General features: G+C 39.6%; 1 protein-coding gene across 5 annotated transcripts in view; it reads left to right on the forward strand.

Moving 5' to 3' along the window:
* Positions 1–18,980, forward strand: part of LOC5571268 — a 113,867-nt gene that overhangs the window by 80,539 nt on the left and 14,348 nt on the right. For all 5 annotated transcript variants that reach the window (XM_021840225.1, XM_021840222.1, XM_001653516.2 and 2 more), the window contains exon 3: positions 18,242–18,864. In XM_021840225.1, the coding sequence (XP_021695917.1) occupies positions 18,242–18,864 (623 nt within the window). The remainder of the gene's footprint in view (positions 1–18,241; positions 18,865–18,980) is intronic.

Here is an 18,980-nt window from a genome sequence, read left to right on the forward strand (position 1 = left end):
TTTAATGTATTGCCTATTGAAACTGACTATAATGAAAATAATAACAACCAACAGGGCACCCGATTAAAGCGAGATGGATAGGAAGAGTGAAACTGTCAACTTCCTATCGCTAACATTTCGTGGAAAGAGGGCGGGCTCTTCTCCCCATCTATTGGGTCTTTCTGGCAAGCAAGGGCTTGATTGTACGACTTTTTGTGTGAACTTACTTCTGGAAGGAGATTCTCTGTCCCTTGCGGGTTTCGCGTAAGTGTCTATGCTTACGGGTCCGCCATTCGCTTTTGGTCCTTCAGACAGGAGTATGATTGAATATAAATAGTCGTACAGTCTTGATCAAATTGTTTCGTCAGCAAAGACCATTGCTACCGGTGGATACCTTGCTACAATAGATGGTAGTCTATATCATCATCATCATCATTGAGATTTTTTTTTCAATCGTCTAAAATAGTGTTCGCAACACGCATTTAATAATTGCGACGCAAATTAACTTAACAGATTTGCATTCAACTTGTATCTTTCATTGAAGAAAGGCAGTGGTTCGTTAAATCACAAGCAAATGGGTTCGTTTTTGTAAATTTTGTTTCATTTCCGTGCGTTTTTCTGGGCAGTGTTTCGTTATGGCCCAAATAAGCATATTGGTGAACCTGAATAATTTGAAAGTGGCTCCTTGTTGCTCAGTTGAGGTTTGGATTATCAACTGGTGAGATCGTTTTATGCTAGTGTTTTAAATAAGCTAAATATGATGGTTCACATTTTATTTATGACAGCGAAGGGGATACGTTTATATATGTGTTTGTTCAATTAATAGTTAATAGTCGATTATTGTAAAAGTAAACCTAAGAAGCATTTTTTTTTTTCAGACTTACTCACAAGTTTTGTATTACATCTTTGCAAGATAAAGTACTGCTTAACTGTATGACATCAAGCGAAATTTTCAAGCTCTATCAACGACCTAGTGTAATTAGGCACCCCTCCCCCTCCGTAACGCTGTTTGTATGAAAAATTTCAAATTTTGGTATGAGCCCTAACGCTCGAGCCTACTCCCCCTCCCCCTAGAGCGTTACGTAATTTATGGATGCCGCCTTAGACCTTTTCTAACGTAGCTCTCTGCGAAGTCATAAATATGTTAAAGCCCTGGTGAATGTTGTCATTATCTTACGTAGATTTGTGCAAAGTAATGAGCATGTTAGCGCTTTATTGAAATTTCCTAGCTATTTCAAAGCCCTGAAATGATTTTACCCCATCTTACGTAGATCTTTGCGAGGTCATGAGCATGTTAACGCCCTATAGGATTTCCATCGAAATTTCCTAGCTGTATTAACGCCCTGGTGACTTTCGATCTTATCTCACGTAGATATTTACGAAGCGATGAACATTTTAACGCCCTGTAGGACATCAATCGAAATTTTCTAGCAATATCAACGCCCTGTTGAATTTTAACCTTGTCTCACGTAGATTTTTGCGAAGTAATGAACATGTTGACGCCCTGTAAGACATCAGACTAAATGTTCAAGCTGTGCCAGCGCTCCTTATCACACATAGATCTTTGCATAGTCATCAGCATGTGTTAACATCCTGCATGACATAAATCGAAGTCGAAAAGCCTTACTAAAGGTAGATTTTGACGAGGTCATGATAATTTTAACGTCCTGATCAAAATTTCCTTGATGTTTCAGCGCTCTGGAATTATTTTATCTTATCTAACGAAAAGTTTTGCGATGTCATAAACATGTTAACACCCTGTATGACCTCAAACGAAATTTCCTAGTTGAATTTTGACCCTGTCGAAAGTAGATTTTTATGAAGTTATGAGTAAAGCCCTTTTGGACATTTATCTCAATTTTCTACCTGTTTAACGCTTTGATGAATAAATTTAAATATAAATATGCATTTATTTGCGAGGTCGTGAGTATTTTAACGCCCTGTAGGACATCAATCGACATTTTCTAGCCGTATCAGCATCCTGGAGTGATTTGACCTTATTTCGCGTAGATATTCACGAGGTCATGAGCATGTTAACGCCATGTAGGACATAAATAGAAACTTTTGTATCAACGCTCTTTTTTAATCTATATCACGTATATTTTTTCGATATTATGGCATGTTAGTTTTTTACAAGAATTGACTTATTTTAACACTGTGTGCTAAAAATATCGAAAATATCTCTGTTTGTGGTAGCGATCAGCTCTGAACATACGATTGTTCAGTTTTTAATCAGCACACCACGTTTTGTCTAGATATTATTGAATTCAGTTGTAACAAAATGAATATGCACCATAGTTTTGGGTGTAATAACTGATCAAAAGCTACAAGAGCGAACTCTTGCGAGAAAAAAATGAGACTATTGAAGCTTTCGCAAAATTCAAATTGTGAGTGCCTCCACTCAGGAACTCATTCTGGGTAGATTCCCTGATGCGCAAAAACGCAATAACTGCGAATTCAAGGCTTCCTATTACCTTCCGTATGCAAATTAAACGCATGAAGTAAAACAATACCGTGTGGGCGTGAGAAGGATGCACGATCGGAATTGTTACAAAAGAGAATTGTGTTCAGTTCAAAATAGATAGCCGTTCTATTGGGTAAATGCAATTATTGTTCACCTTTGTCGAAGAAGTTCAGTGCGACTCGTTGAGTAGAGCAGACGTAATAGTCAAAGTCTGAAAAATTCAGTTGTTAGCCACGTTCCATTTACAAGTGCATTAGTCGAAGTTCTGTGATTTTTTCGTCAGTAGGAAAGCGAATTAAATTAAAATCTACAAAGTAGATTCTGTGTTCGAAGCACGTGATTGAGACTGTCCGGTAGTGTAGATTCGGACAAAAGACGAATACTCGCTGATCGATGCGGGTATTTTCCTAGGTTTGGAGATTGAGAGAAGAACCCTAGCGCTCGATCTGTGAGCGAAGCTCTCACCGCAAGCGAGACCGTCACCTCCCAACCCGCCACCCACCGCCTTTTGTCGCACTGTTCGCCGACTCTCCGTGGTGCAACAACAACAACCACCGGCGTGACATCGCTACCACTGTCTGCGCCAAAGTTATCGCTCAGGAGTCGGTCGGATACCCCGCCGGTATTACACCGTTGCGCGGTGACACGAACCCCCATCGTGTGTCTGGGATTTCGAATTTGAAATAGTGCGGTAGTGAGGGAGTACTTTCCGTCTACGTCTCAAGCATAACCGAGCATAGAAGCAATCACGATATTGGGCGATATTGCATGCGAACACGCCAGCGCTGTGGGAAACGTTTTCGAATTGCCCGCCGACGGATAGGAGCGTCTCCACCGAGCCCTTCGCTTCGAGGGATTTTGCTGCATGGTTTGTTCCCGTTGCATGTACCGAAAGGTCAGATCTAGATCGTAAGGCTAATTTTAAGGGAAAACTAGATATTAAGGAATCATTAGAGCTAGGTTTTGAGTGACGTCACCTTCTAAAAGCTTGCTGACAGGCCTCTGTAAATATTTGAGATTTTAAATACACGAAATTCAAAGCAAGCTGTGATTACGTCTAGGAAGGCGGACGAATCAAACGGTTCTTGTTCGAATTTGTTTATTTCAGATTTAATTGGCTATCGTTTCGATCTTGTTTTCTTCTTTGATTAGTAAGTTTGTTGTTGGGTTTCATAGTAGATTTTGTCCTTGAATTCTTGGTTTTCAAGTTTTTGGTTGCATTTTGGGTTAGTTGGAATGTATTCGAGTGTTTGAGCAGTCTATTAACTCGCCCTATTTGAAGAGCCTCTGCCGGGCCCCCCAAACAGCCTCAGCAGTCTCTCCCCTCGGAGAGTGGCGCTTAAGCTGCTAAGGTCAGGAACTCGTTCATTCGTTACATTTTGGCGCCCAACGTGGGGCCGTGAAATAGATTGCAATAGTTTAATTTTTCTAGTATTTTTTCTCTTTGAATTCGTTAAATTAAAGTAACCAATCGTTGCCGTACGCATTCGTAGAATTTAGATTGATTGAATTAAATTTGAGATATCTTGGTCAAATAGGATTAGTTCTTAAGATTTTCGTAGTTGTAAGATCTGAATTGGTATTGAATTGGTTATATGAATTGAAGTTTCCTAGTGGATTGGTAATTTCTTTATAATATAATAGGTGTAGATTATTAAATTGAATTATTCGTTGAAGTTCAAAGTAAATCACGTTTACGAATAGAATTTTAGGACATTTTTTTCAAATTTTCAATTAAATTTAATAACACAATGGATGGCTACAGAATTAATGCTAATGAACTCTTAGAAGAGGAGTTAGATTATGAGTTGAGTATCAGAGGTCATTCGACTGATGATCTTCTCACAGCGAAACGTCGAACAGCACGAAAACTTCTTCGGGTCCTTGAAGATCCTAATCGTGTCTGGACGTCTTCGTATGATTTGCAGCAAGAGTTGGTGGAAACGCCGATCAAGTTGCAGGAAATTGAAAACCTGTTGCGTGAAGGACGCCATGACGGATGTTTGTCCCGTCTTGTGCATTATCACAAGCGGATTCGGCGATATGTGCCGCAGTCCACGAAGCAAAAAGACGATCAGATAAGGTTGATGTTTGTCATTGGAAGTGTTGCGGAGAAATATTTCGACGTAGACTTTTGTGAGGCTACGTTCAAGGTGTCGACAAGTAAAGTGGTTCCTGCTCAGGCGCAACGACCGAGGGAATTGACCCCAACGACGAGTCAGTTGGCTGAATATCCGACGCCACCGGATCGGTCGAGCCGGGTAGCTCCCGGAATTGATCCGCTAATGAACCCAACGGAATTAGATGGAGCTGTTGGAGGAGTCTTGCGTCCATTATCGTCAACAGCGGTTAACTCGTCGCATCGAGATGAAAGAGCTGCTGCAGCCCGCAGTTCAGAAGCACTTAGACGTGAAGCAGCTGAAGAGTTGGATAATCGACGGCGTTCTGCACCTGGATCACTGGGAAACCCCTTCCTAGAAGGTTTCGAAGATCAGCCACGATCTAGCGGCTTGGAAAATTTCAAGCAAGCACCCGATCCAACACTATTGAGCAATGCTGCAGATTGTTCTGTTCGTGCTCCAGTGTTCCAAACGGATTTCTTGGTACGAAGATCACTTGGCCAGATTCGTTCAAATCAACAGTCCCAGCACTCGGTCGAGTATCCGCCATTAGCTCGACAGAGCTCAGGTCAATCCGATCCTCCAATGCCACAGACACGTCCACCGCAGCCTAATTCGTTCTTGAATCCTAATGTTGGTCCAGAACCACGTCCTTCTCGTCCAACTTCCTCGTCGACCCCGCGAAACCCTGATAATAGTGGTAGAAATATGGATGAGTATGTGCATACGTCGGAAATAGAAACATATGTCAAAGCATACCTGGAGAGAATAATCCGTCGCCCTCTAGATCAACAAACGGATGTGAGTCAGCTTGCAGATCAAATTGCAAATGTTGGTTTGCATGATACTGAAATTTCGATGATTTCACGTGGTGTTACTGGCCCGCGTCGAACTCGATTTGCAGAACCTCAGCCTCCGTTACAATTGTCATCTCAAGACCAACCGTATCGTAGCTCTCCAAACCCTGAAATAGATAGACGAACTCGTTATGAAGGCTTTTCACAAATTCCACGTCCACCGATTGATCCGAGACCTCCATCTAGGCCAGAATTCAACCCTCAACCCCAAGGTTATTTCCGTAATCCGTATGATTCCAGACCATTCTCAGACCCCGTTGTCTTCCTCAATAATTCGAGGCGATTGCCACACCAGCAATGCAACATAATTGAAAAATGGCCTAAATTCAGTGGAGATAATAATCCCATCCCTGTAACGGATTTCTTGCGCCAGATTAACATATTATGCCGATCCTATGCTATTACCAAAGAAGAGCTTAGGATGCATGCTCATTTGCTATTTAAGGACAGTGCATATATTTGGTTCACGACCTACGAGGAAAAATTCCTGTCTTGGGAAGCGTTAGAGTTCAACTTGAAGATGCGATTCGATAATCCGAACCGTGATCGCCTAATCAAGGAAGAACTAAGAAACCGTAAGCAAAGGCCGAATGAATTGTTCAGCGCTTTCCTAACGGATATTGAAAGTTTGGCGCAGCGAATGATTCATAAAATGTCCGAAAGAGAAAAGTTTGACCTCATCGTCGAGAACATGAAAATGAGTTATAAACGACGCTTGGCTTTAGAGCCGATTAACTCAATTGAACATCTTGCACAGATGTGTTACAGATTCGACGCCTTAGAGCCAAACTTGTATCATTTTGGCGGGACGTCCAAACCCCAAGTCCACCAAATGGTCGCGAAAGCGAATCCGAAGACGATAGAGAAGCCGATGAAGACGAACAGGTGTTCGCTATTAATCGAAAGGCTGACAATTTCTCTTATAAGTCTAAAGGAAGAAACACAGACAAATCTGGAACCAGAACTGAAATGCCGACCAAATCTCAATCCCAAACTTTATGTTGGAATTGTAATCAACTGGGACACATGTGGCGTGAATGCGATAAGAAGAAAGTGATCTTCTGTCACATTTGTGGCCACGCAGACACGACTGCTTTCCGGTGCCCAAACAGGCATAATTTGGGTGAAAGGAATAGCGACGATGAAAAAAACGAGTAAATGAGGAGCTTTCAGGGAATCAAGCTACCTCTAATACTAGCTCATCTCCGATTCCCAAACCCAATTTTGACCACTTCGACCGGATTTGCACGATCAATACTTCCCTACGAAAATGTCCCCATTTGAAGGTTCGAATCCTAGAGGAACAAATAGAAGCACTAGCTGATACCGGTGCTAGTTTGTCTATTATTAGTTCGCTTGCTCTAATTGATAAACTAGGTTTGAAAATTCAACCCTCGAACCTTAAAGTGTCTACAGCTGATGGTACTCCCTATAGATGCATCGGATATGTAAATCTGCCAATATCAGTTGAATCTGTAACTCATGTCCTGCCCACCATAGTAGTCCCTGAGTTGAAGAAGGATCTGATACTAGGCATGGATTTCATGGACAACTTTGGTTATCGCTTGATTGGACCTACTAAGGCCGTACCTCGAATCAGTGAATCGGTAAATTCAGTTGATCTTCTATGGATAGAAGACCACTTTACCGATGACGACGAAGTTGTGTGTTTTCAATTAACTCCTGACTCATCTGTTGTTGAAACGCCTCCTGAACAACCAATCGATGAAAGCTTGGAAATTCCCACAATCGAAATGTCTGAATACAGTCTCCAAAATCCGGCTGATTTAGAGACCGAACATTCTCTTACAGCTACGGAACATCAAGCCCTATTTTCGGCAGTTCAAAAACTACCTGCCACGAAAGATGGAACCCTAGGACGTACATCCCTTATTGAACACACGATTGAACTTTTGCCTGGGTCGAAACCCAAAAGGTTTCCGTCATACCGATGGTCACCTTCCGTTGAAGAAGTCATCGATGCAGAAGTTCAGCGAATGCAACGATTAGGCGTGATCGAAGAATGTCCAGGGCCAGTAGATTTCTTAAATCCTCTTCTGCCAATCAAGAAATCAAATGGAAAATGGCGTATATGTTTAGACTCTCGTCGTCTGAACCAGAGTACTAAAAAGGATGATTATCCATTCCCAAACATGATGGGCATCCTCCAAAGAATCCAGCGATCGAAGTACTTTAGCGTTATCGATTTATCCGAATCGTATTACCAAGTACCTCTCGCGAAAGACGCCAAGGATACAACCGCATTCAGAACAAATAAAGGACTGTTTCGATTCACGGTTATGCCATTTGGGTTAACGAATGCCCCAGCGACCATGGCCAGGTTAATGGCACGTGTAATAGGGCATGATTTAGAACCTTGGGTATACGTCTACTTGGACGATATTATTATCGTATCCAACTCCTTCGAGGAACATCTGCGACTGATAAGAATCGTAGCAGAACGGTTGACACAGGCTGGTCTAACCATCAATCTAACAAAAAGCAAGTTTTGCCAAACAAAAATCAAGTATCTTGGATACGTCTTATCAGAGCAAGGACTGTCTATGGACGCGAGTAAAATTCAGCCAGTGTTGGATTATCCTACCCCGAAGTGCGTTAAGGACATTCGTAGACTCCTCGGGTTGGCAGGATTTTACCAAAAGTTTATCGCCAAGTACTCGGAAATCGTCACCCCGATTAGTAACCTTCTTAAGAAGGACCGTCGCAAGTTTTCTTGGACACAAGAAGCAGACATCGCGTTGGAAAAGCTTAAATCCGCATTAGTTTCTGGACCTGTGTTGGCTAATCCAGATTTTGGTCTACCTTTTATTATTGAAACAGACAGCTCAGACCTTGCCATAGGTGCTGTTTTAGTTCAAATGCATGGCGAAGAGAGAAAAACTATAGCTTACTTCTCTAAGAAGCTCTCCAGCACTCAGAGGCGCTACAGTGCGACCGAACGAGAGTGTTTAGCTGTCTTGCTTAGTATCGAGCATTTCAAACATTTTGTAGAGGGCAAACCTTTTGTTGTCTCTACAGACGCGATGAGTCTCACCTTCTTACAAAGTATGTCAATAGAATCGAAGTCTCCACGCATCGCAAGATGGGCGTTGAAACTGGCTAAGTACGATATTCTCCTACAGTACAAGAAAGGATCGGAGAACATCCCAGCCGACGCCTTATCTCGCGCTATAAATTCTATTGATGTTACGCTCGAAGATCCCTACATTAGTCAGCTAAAGGATATGATCATTAAATATCCAAGCCGATACCCAGACTTTCGAATAACTAACGGCAAAATATTCAAGTTCGCTACGAACACTACTGTCCCTGAAGATCATGGATTTCGTTGGAAATATTTGGTTCCCTCGGCGGAACGAAAGGATATCATTCGTTCAACGCATGAAGAGGCCCATTTAGGTTTCTTAAAAACGCTAGCAAAAGTACGTGAGCAATATTATTGGCCTCGTATGGCCTCAGATATCAAACGGTTCTGTCATAGCTGTGCCGTTTGCAAAGAGTCTAAGACACCCAATACTAATGTCACTCCTATCTGTGGTAAACCTAAACTATGCTCCCGACCCTGGGAGATGATATCATTGGACTTTCTTGGTCCTTACCCTAGGTCCAAGAAGGGAAATATGTGGCTATTAGTAGTCTGTGATTTCTTTTCAAAGTTCGTTGTAGTACAATGTATGCACGCTGCAACGTCTAGCTCCGTGTGTACTTTCGTTGAAAACCTCGTCTTCAATCTCTTTGGTGCCCCTGCTGTGTGCATTACCGACAATGCGAAGGTATTTACCTCGGATTTGTTTGAACAGCTTCTCCGAAGATATCAAGTCACGCATTGGAACTTAGCAGTCTATCACCCTAGTCCAAACCCCACAGAGAGGGTAAATAGAGTCATTGTTACTGCGATACGATGCTCTCTCAATCAACAAAAGGACCATCGTGAATGGGACAAATCTGTGCACCAAATAGCCAAAGCCATACGCACCTCAGTTCATGACAGTACTGGCTTCTCGCCCTTTTTCATCAATTTTGGAAGGAACATGGTCAGCTCAGGTTCTGAGTATGAACTTCTACGAGAGTCTGATCATAATCCCATCCAGCTAAGCGAAGACATGAAAGACCTGTTTGCTATCGTCAGGAAGAATTTGATGAAAGCTTATCAGCGATATTCACAACCGTATAATCTTCGAGCAAATAAAACACACATATTCCAGAAAGGAGAAGAAGTATACAAGAAAAACGTACATCTGTCGGACAAAGGACACAACTTTGTAGGGAAATTGGCAAACAAATTTAGCAGAGTACGAATCACAGAAGTTTTAGGGACCAACTCATACACATTAGAGACACTGGACGGAAAAAGAATCCCAGGAACGTACCATGGATCGTTTCTGAAACGTGTATAAGAGATCAAGCTATGACGGTGTTACTATAGAGCACACAAAAAAAAACTAGACAAATCTAATCAAAATACTCTTTAGAGGTTTATTCCGGCGTTCGAGATGTCATCAATATGTTTCCTCACGTCGAGAGTCGTAAATCGTTCTTGCACAGGCTATGTTGATGTTCGAGCCCAGCTCCATCAAACCACGGTAATTCGCTTCCAAAATACTCCTCCGAGGCATTATTCCATCGATTGAGATGTCACCTACGTGTTTCCTCATCGAACTATCCACCATCCAATCCATTTTACGAACCTAGAACAGGTAAATAAACAAAAATTAGCATAGGTTTAGAGTAAAAGTAAATCGTCAGTAAACTTACCAGTATCAATTTCAGTATGTTGTAAATTACACCGCTCGGTTCACAATAATGCCATACACCACTTTAGATGTAGTTTCAATAGCCCGGATCCAATTAAAACAGCAGAATTAAAGTTAACTTTCCACTTTTGCACATTAACGTTTCACTTTTGCCGACCACTTTGACAGTTATTTGTTTTGCTACATCTTTACTTTCTCTCACTCTCTCAGTTTGATGTTTTCTCTCGGTATTCTGAAAAGGAAAGCTTTGGACGCAAAGCGAGTCTAGGGCGCGTTTGTTATGAGAATGAGTGTTTAGCAAGTAGGGTGGTTCTAAAATTAAAGATTTCCAATTTTTATTGGAGTAATTCGGTTTATTATTGTAGGCGATTTCAGATCGGAATCTGAGGTATAGTTTTCCAATTATGATTGGAGTTATTCGGATAACAATAAAGTTGGTTTTTCAGATAAATCTGAAGTAAATTGGTTAGTTTAAGTAAAACATAATCAGATATTTCTGATGTTGGTGTGAATTAGGTTTTGTGTACAAAGATGGTTCAGTAGAGGAATGGAAATCAAAATGGTTCAGAATATCCAAGAGGAAACTTCAGTCCGTTAATAAATGAATTCGAGTATATGTAATAAAGATTTGGGTTTAAGAAGTAATTGTATTAAAAAATGACAGTAGTTGAATTAAACATATTTTAACTAAAATATAAGTATGACCAAGAAGTAAATTAACGAATATTAGCAATCTTTTCCCTATAAAAATTTTTAAATTTTCAATTTAAAAATTTTTATAATTAAGCATCGGCGAATGTAACAAAATGAATATGCACCATAGTTTTGGGTGTAATAACTGATCAAAAGCTACAAGAGCGAACTCTTGCGAGAAAAAAATGAGACTATTGAAGCTTTCGCAAAATTCAAATTGTGAGTGCCTCCACTCAGGAACTCATTCTGGGTAGATTCCCTGATGCGCAAAAACGCAATAACTGCGAATTCAAGGCTTCCTATTACCTTCCGTATGCAAATTAAACGCATGAAGTAAAACAATACCGTGTGGGCGTGAGAAGGATGCACGATCGTGTGGTAGTCATAGTTAGCGTGCACGCTTCGCGGTTGTTTTAACATTCCTACCATGACTACCACAGATCGGAATTGTTACAAAAGAGAATTGTGTTCAGTTCAAAATAGATAGCCGTTCTATTGGGTAAATGCAATTATTGTTCACCTTTGTCGAAGAAGTTCAGTGCGACTCGTTGAGTAGAGCAGACGTAATAGTCAAAGTCTGAAAAATTCAGTTGTTAGCCACGTTCCATTTACAAGTGCATTAGTCGAAGTTCTGTGATTTTTTCGTCAGTTGGAAAGCGAATTAAATTAAAATCTACAAAGTAGATTCTGTGTTCGAAGCACGTGATTGAGACTGTCCGGTAGTGTAGATTCGGACAAAAGACGAATACTCGCTGATCGATGCGGGTATTTTCCTAGGTTTGGAGATTGAGAGAAGAACCCTAGCGCTCGATCTGTGAGCGAAGCTCTCACCGCAAGCGAGACCGTCACCTCCCAACCCGCCACCCACCGCCTTTTGTCGCACTGTTCGCCGACTCTCCGTGGTGCAACAACAACAACCACCGGCGTGACATCGCTACCACTGTCTGCGCCAAAGTTATCGCTCAGGAGTCGGTCGGATACCCCGCCGGTATTACACCGTTGCGCGGTGACACGAACCCCCATCGTGTGTCTGGGATTTCGAATTTGAAATAGTGCGGTAGTGAGGGAGTACTTTCCGTCTACGTCTCAAGCATAACCGAGCATAGAAGCAATCACGATATTGGGCGATATTGCATGCGAACACGCCAGCGCTGTGGGAAACGTTTTCGAATTGCCCGCCGACGGATAGGAGCGTCTCCACCGAGCCCTTCGCTTCGAGGGATTTTGCTGCATGGTTTGTTCCCGTTGCATGTACCGAAAGGTCAGATCTAGATCGTAAGGCTAATTTTAAGGGAAAACTAGATATTAAGGAATCATTAGAGCTAGGTTTTGAGTGACGTCACCTTCTAAAAGCTTGCTGACAGGCCTCTGTAAATATTTGAGATTTTAAATACACGAAATTCAAAGCAAGCTGTGATTACGTCTAGGAAGGCGGACGAATCAAACGGTTCTTGTTCGAATTTGTTTATTTCAGATTTAATTGGCTATCGTTTCGATCTTGTTTTCTTCTTTGATTAGTAAGTTTGTTGTTGGGTTTCATAGTAGATTTTGTCCTTGAATTCTTGGTTTTCAAGTTTTTGGTTGCATTTTGGGTTAGTTGGAATGTATTCGAGTGTTTGAGCAGTCTATTAACTCGCCCTATTTGAAGAGCCTCTGCCGGGCCCCCCAAACAGCCTCAGCAGTCTCTCCCCTCGGAGAGTGGCGCTTAAGCTGCTAAGGTCAGGAACTCGTTCATTCGTTACACAGTATACATTTCCAAGAGATTTATATTCTACACTGAAAGTTTATTTCATTATTTCAAGTATGGCTGATTGAAAATAGAAAATACTCGATTTAAAATCCAGCATCCAGGTGTTTTCTAAAAGTGGGTTCCTTTTCATGATTATTGAAAACATTGTATTTGAACAGTGGAATTTGTTTTGTCTTGTATGGTACACCGGGGCAAGTAAAAACAGGTGGGGCAAGATTAAATGCAAAGTTTTGAATATATCGTTTTGATTTATATTACGGACAGCTTCAAATTCCGGACACTCTACTTTGTATGGGAAACATTTCACACGAAATGTTTCAATTTTTGCCGTTCAACAGATCTCAATTTGGAGGCTCGTTTTAATAGCTTTTTCCATAGATATCTATGCTAATTTCTCAAGACCAACTGAATTATACGTCTCTTTAGCGGTTTAACGACTTTGAATGATGATTTTACTTTTCTATTTGTGATTTTCATAGGCTATCTCGAATTCGAACCAAAGTGTCTGGAATATAAGGCAAAAGTGATGAAGTGCCCAGAATAAGAATCGAGAAAATACCACATATTTCAATTTATTTTATATTATTCACGTTGCGGAATCACAACGTTTACTCACAATTTGAAAGTTAAGTATTTTGAAGGCTCGATAACGCGAAGGAATCATACAGAATGATTTATTTTATATGATTTTTGATGAGTTATACGCCACTCAGTACGTAATATGAATCAAAACGGTAATGACAATAAATGAAGTGAGATTTTTCAACTCTCAAAATTTGGTATATTTGTTAACTTAGTATTCGAATTTCACATTATAAAAAATTTCCATAAAATGCTTGGTCATTTCATCTTACCGCACTCGTTTCAATTTACCCCGGTGTACCGTATTTTTTCAGTAACTTTTACGCCTGTTCAACCAAAGCTGATCTAAATTCTAATTTTGAAAAATAAAATTGATAATCTATGATATGCTTTATAGTTTCTCTATTTTTTCCTATGCCTAAACACATGTCGCTCATGAAAAAAAAATGTTGCTGGTAATGATGGTGCATTGAACTTAAGACCTAAGTAAAATTGGAGCAAACGTCATAACCAAAAAAGTAGTTTTCTCATAAACAATCGTCAAATCGAAAAAAGTAAAAACACAGATGTTTTAATTCGCTAATAAAAAGGCTGTGTGTTTTTAGTATTTGCAATTTGCCGATTATTTTGGAGAAAATTGCTCTGAAGTTTTGACATTTGTTCTAATTTTACTTGGGCCTTTATGGTACATTTGTTAATGAATTACACAGCGCAACAAAAATTACATTTTTGCGTGTCTCAAGGATCAAATTATGTGGCTCTAGTATGTTTGGTGTTGCTAAAGCTTATGCCGTTTTCATAAATGTTCCAGCACGTCAGGATTTTTAGCTACAGGTCACCAAATTTGTTAGTTGATGTTTACATGAAATTTAAAGAATGATTTATCAAAATGTTTCGTGATCTAATCCATCAAGCATGCAAAATAGACCTTCAACTTTCATTTCAGATATTATTTGGTTGAAATCGCATGATTAAATTTCGATTTAATCGATTTTTTCAACGTCCTAACAGTCTCCATACAAAACTCTTCATTTCTCTTATATGGCAATATGCAATACTTTTCAAAACCTTCATAAAATAACTTTTGAGCATCAAAAATATTATAAACTTTGTTGATAAGTATTGTTATACACATGAAGTATGAGATCTGAGGCAAATTAAGCAATTAAATTAGCATACAAGCTGGCAAACTTGCATGCAAGTTGTCTGTAATAGTCAAATTTAGTATTTTCAACATCCAATACCTCAAAATTTAGACGTGCTATGATGTTTCTGAAAACGACAATGAATTCAGCAACCCTTAATTAAATAAATAGCGGTATTTTGGTGCTTGAGACAAAACCGTGTTCCGCAGTGTTATGAGTGAAATTATGGGAAAAATACTACTCAGGTGTACTCAAGTGGAACTTGAACCCACAACTCTTGTTTGATAGATGTGTGTTTTAACTACCCTAGCTATTAGGCGATTTGATGTTCCAATAGAACAGAAGGTTACAAGTTTCGAGTTCAATGCAGATGTCCGTCATAATTTAAAATTTATGTCTTGTGCCGACAGATTAAAGTGGTGACACTTATAATAATTTTGAAGGATATTGGTTTGGTTGGATTTGAGCCCGGTTTGACTATACAAGCATTTAATAATTGTTATTTACCAAGAAATCTATCAGTCATAGTGAATAAAATCACTGAATAATGTTGTGAACTAAATGCACCGGGTCCGTCAAAGATCAATCTATTAAATAACACAAACATGTGTGGATATTATTTTCAGAAGTTCTAAAACTGCAAGATGTCAATCTTTTAAAGGACGAAACATGTCACTTGGTCTACTCTGACTCAAAGCCAACATGAGTTTTACTAGAAAAATCTTGGAATTGCTCAAGGCAATCTATTCATGAAATTTTCTCAAAAGTTCTGCCAAAATATGGTATTACTGTTACTCTAAGAACTATGTAATAAATTCCTTAAAGTATTTTTCAAAAAAAAAACTTTATTAAAAAAAACTCTTTTACAAAATTTTCTCCGTAAACTTACCGTTTTGATTCATATTACGGACACCTAAGGCCTGAGTGTAGTAAAACCGATCGAAAAGCATATAAATTGTAACATAATATACGATACATCTGGGGATTTTTTTTATTATCGTACAAATTGGGCCGAAGGGTCTCAGATTTTCATGAAACTTTTTCCACAGGCAGGGCTCATGGATATATGAATAAAAAAAAATTGAGAAAAATTCAGGGTCGCCTATTTTTCCGGAAAACTCAGGTGGAAATTTTTTGTTTTCCCTTGACACTACTTACTTTGGAAAATCATAACTCAAGAACGATGCATCGTAGAAACAAAGTTTTTATATGAAAATTTAAGCAAATTTTCACAAAAATCAAAAAAAAAATATGAACTGGAAAAAGTTTTCCACAAAATTTTCCACCGTTGGGAAAATTCGTAAAGAAAAGCCGGAAAAACTATGCCCGAACTCGTGGAAAATTTTCAAAAAAATATTTTCGAGAAGGTAATTTTATAAGCTTTAATCACTGAAATTTTTGGAATGCACTTTTTTTTCGTTTTTGAGTTATGGCCAATTTTGTGAAAAATGTCCAGATGTGCCATATAAGACTTTTCTTTGAAAAATCATAACTCAAGAACGAAACATTGTTTTATATTTTTTTGAAAATTTTCCACGAGTTCGAGCATAGTTTTTCCGGCTTTTCTTTACGAATTTTCCCAACGGTGGAAAATTTTGTGGAAAACTTTTTCCAGTTCATATTTTTTTTGGATTTCTGAGAAAATTTGCTTAAATTTTCATACAAAAACTTTCTTTCTACAATGTTTCGTTCTTGAGTTATGATTTTTCAAAGAAAAGTCTTATATGGCACATCTGGACATTTTTCACAAAATTGGCCATAACTCAAAAACGAAAAAAAAGTGCATTCCAAAAATTTCAGTGATTAAAGCTTATAAAATTACCTTCTCGAAAATATTTTTTTGAAAATTTTCCACGAGTTCGGGCATAGTTTTTCCGGCTTTTCTTTACGAATTTTCCCAACGGTGGAAAATTTTGTGGAAAACTTTTTCCAGTTCATATTTTTTTTGGATTTTTGAGAAAGTTTGCTTAAATTTTCATATAAAAACTTTGTTTCTACAATGCTTCGTTCTTGAGTTATGATTTTTTAAAGTAAGTAGTGTCAAGGGAAAACAAAAAATTTCCACCTGAGTTTTCCGGAAAAATAGGCGACCCTGAATTTTTCTCAATTTTTTTTTATTCCTATATCCATGAGCCCTGCCTGTGGAAAAAGTTTCATGAAAATCTGAGACCCTTCGGCCCAAACCCGTACGGTAATAAAAAAAATCCCCATCTGCGTTATCATGCTTTCAAAACACTAATCTTTCGAATGGCGACCGAAGAGACGGATTTTACAGCTTGAATTACCTGAAATGAATAGAAATTAGTGAACTTTCCAAGATTCTTATTCCGGCCACAACCTCACTTTTGTTTCATATTGCGGACACATTCTTTCGCATTCCGGACAGCTCACGAAAAGCAAAACTAAAATGGTTAAATTGAAAAAAAAACTAATCGCGCATCATAAAATTTCATGGATTACTATGGTAAATTCATATTAAAACGTGACTGAAAGTTGTGAACTTTTGAACTGGAAATTTTGAAACATTTCAAGTGAAACCTTTCCCATACAAAGTAGAGTGTCCGGAATTTGAAGCTGTCCGGAATTCGAATCAGAACGGTATTTTGAAATACTATAAATCATAAAAAAAAAACATGCAGCAACTTTTTCAGTTTCTGTGGATAAGGCATTCGAGCTTCTCGAAGATGTAAATGAATGTCTAGTATGATCTCATAGAAATGCAAATATTGATAGAGTAAACGCTGAAGTAAGCTCTGGAGAAGTTCTTGAAGAAACTGCCGGATGAATTTATGAAAGGGTTAGCGAGAGGTGAAATTCCTTATGTGTATCTCTTATAAAGCCTATTCAATAATCTGTTTCAAGTAAAATCTCTCCATTATTTTTAAAATGAATCACTTGTAGCCCTCACAGAACAATCCAAGGTCGAAATTCTGAGCGAACTCTGTGAAAGTAAATATCTGGAGAAATCTAAGGGTAATACTGAAGGAACTACTGCATAAGTTTCTGAACGTTTCTATACCATTTTTTGAGTAACTTGAAGGTAATTTATTCTAAACAAATTCAAGAACGAAGATGAGAATTTTCGGAATCTCACATACAATTTAACAGACTCACTGCAACCATCCAAGTGTTCGATAACTTAAAATCGAGGGACATCACATCCTTTTTATTAAAACATGCTTCGACACTTTCTAGAAAAGTCCATCTTCGCCAATAGAAAAGATGACTCTATTTCTTTGTGTGCAGGGCATATCTGTTTCTGTTGCCTAGAACTGCTGCTTCGAAATGCAAGTGAAGTTTCTCAGGTGGAGACTCTGGTAAACGTGCTATTTTTCCTTATATTAAAGTATTTTTAACATTTTTCTTGAAAAGTGCCCTCATCCATGTCAAAGAGTAGAAGCGCTCTGTATAGGCTGTAAAAACGCCCTCTAAAAAAGGTGCGATTAAGTAGCTCAAATTTTACGACGGCAGGACTGAGTCCAATCAAATGGTACATTCACAACCATTGGTACCGGCACCCTATGTAAAAATCTTCAATGTCTTCCCATGTTTGCAAATAATGAAACCAAAATAATTTAGAATCAAGCCCTTCGAATTTATGAGTCCAAAAAATTCCGCCATCCATACCCATACCGATTCGTCTTACCGCACTCGATTGAAATTTCTCGTCTGAAAGAATGATGAAATACCTCAAACGATATGCTCCACATCCCCCCATATCGAAAGCACACCCATCACCCGAGACAGATATCAAATGTGAATGAAACTATTCATTTTCCTATCATTTCTTTTCCACTCCACTTGCGACGGTGCCAACCCCACGACAAACAACATCGTCTCAACAACTCTCACTCACGCATCAATTCGCGCACGCAGATGGACTCCGCTATGTCGATGACACCATTTTCGGACGAGTTCATGGAAGCACGGGTGAATGGAATCTACACCACCAATCCGGCTGCCACCGGACTCCGGGGGGTGTTTGTGAACTACACGATCAGCATGGACGAGAATGCGGAAACGCTGCGACCACAGCTCAAGTCCGACATTCAACGACACCTCCTGGGAGTGATCCACCGAAGAAATAACAATATCGGCAATTCGGCACTGTACGTGGACAGCCCTACGGGTGCGGTGTCCAGCGTGCAGGACGTAGATGAATGCACATCGGACGAACTGAACGATTGCGACGACGAGGCCAAGTGCACCAACATGTTCGGGACGTTCCGTTGCGAGTGTGGGTTCGGATATCGGGATCCTTGGGCCGATCAACCCCAACGGGCGGGAAGGGAATGCTTGTCCTGTCCGGATTCGTACTGTAATAACCGCGGAACGTGTATGTACGACAATACGAATAACAAGCAGGTTTGCAAATGTCTGGGCAGTTACTATGGAACGCAGTGCGAGATTGACGGCGAAGTGCTGGGAGTTGCAGTGGGAGCCTCCGTGGCTGCGGTGGTGATCATCGTTCTGACGTTGATTTGTTTGATCATGTGGAGGTAAGTCTAGATGGTAGAACTGCATGCTTGGGAGGCTGGTGAAGTACGATTCGGTAAGTATAGATTGAGGGTGAGCGCGAAAAAATTAGATTGCTTAGCAAGAAGAATCGGGACAA

This window comes from Aedes aegypti, chromosome 2 (assembly GCF_002204515.2).
Source record: "Aedes aegypti strain LVP_AGWG chromosome 2, AaegL5.0 Primary Assembly, whole genome shotgun sequence".
In the NCBI taxonomy this organism is placed as follows: Eukaryota; Metazoa; Arthropoda; class Insecta; order Diptera; family Culicidae; genus Aedes; species Aedes aegypti.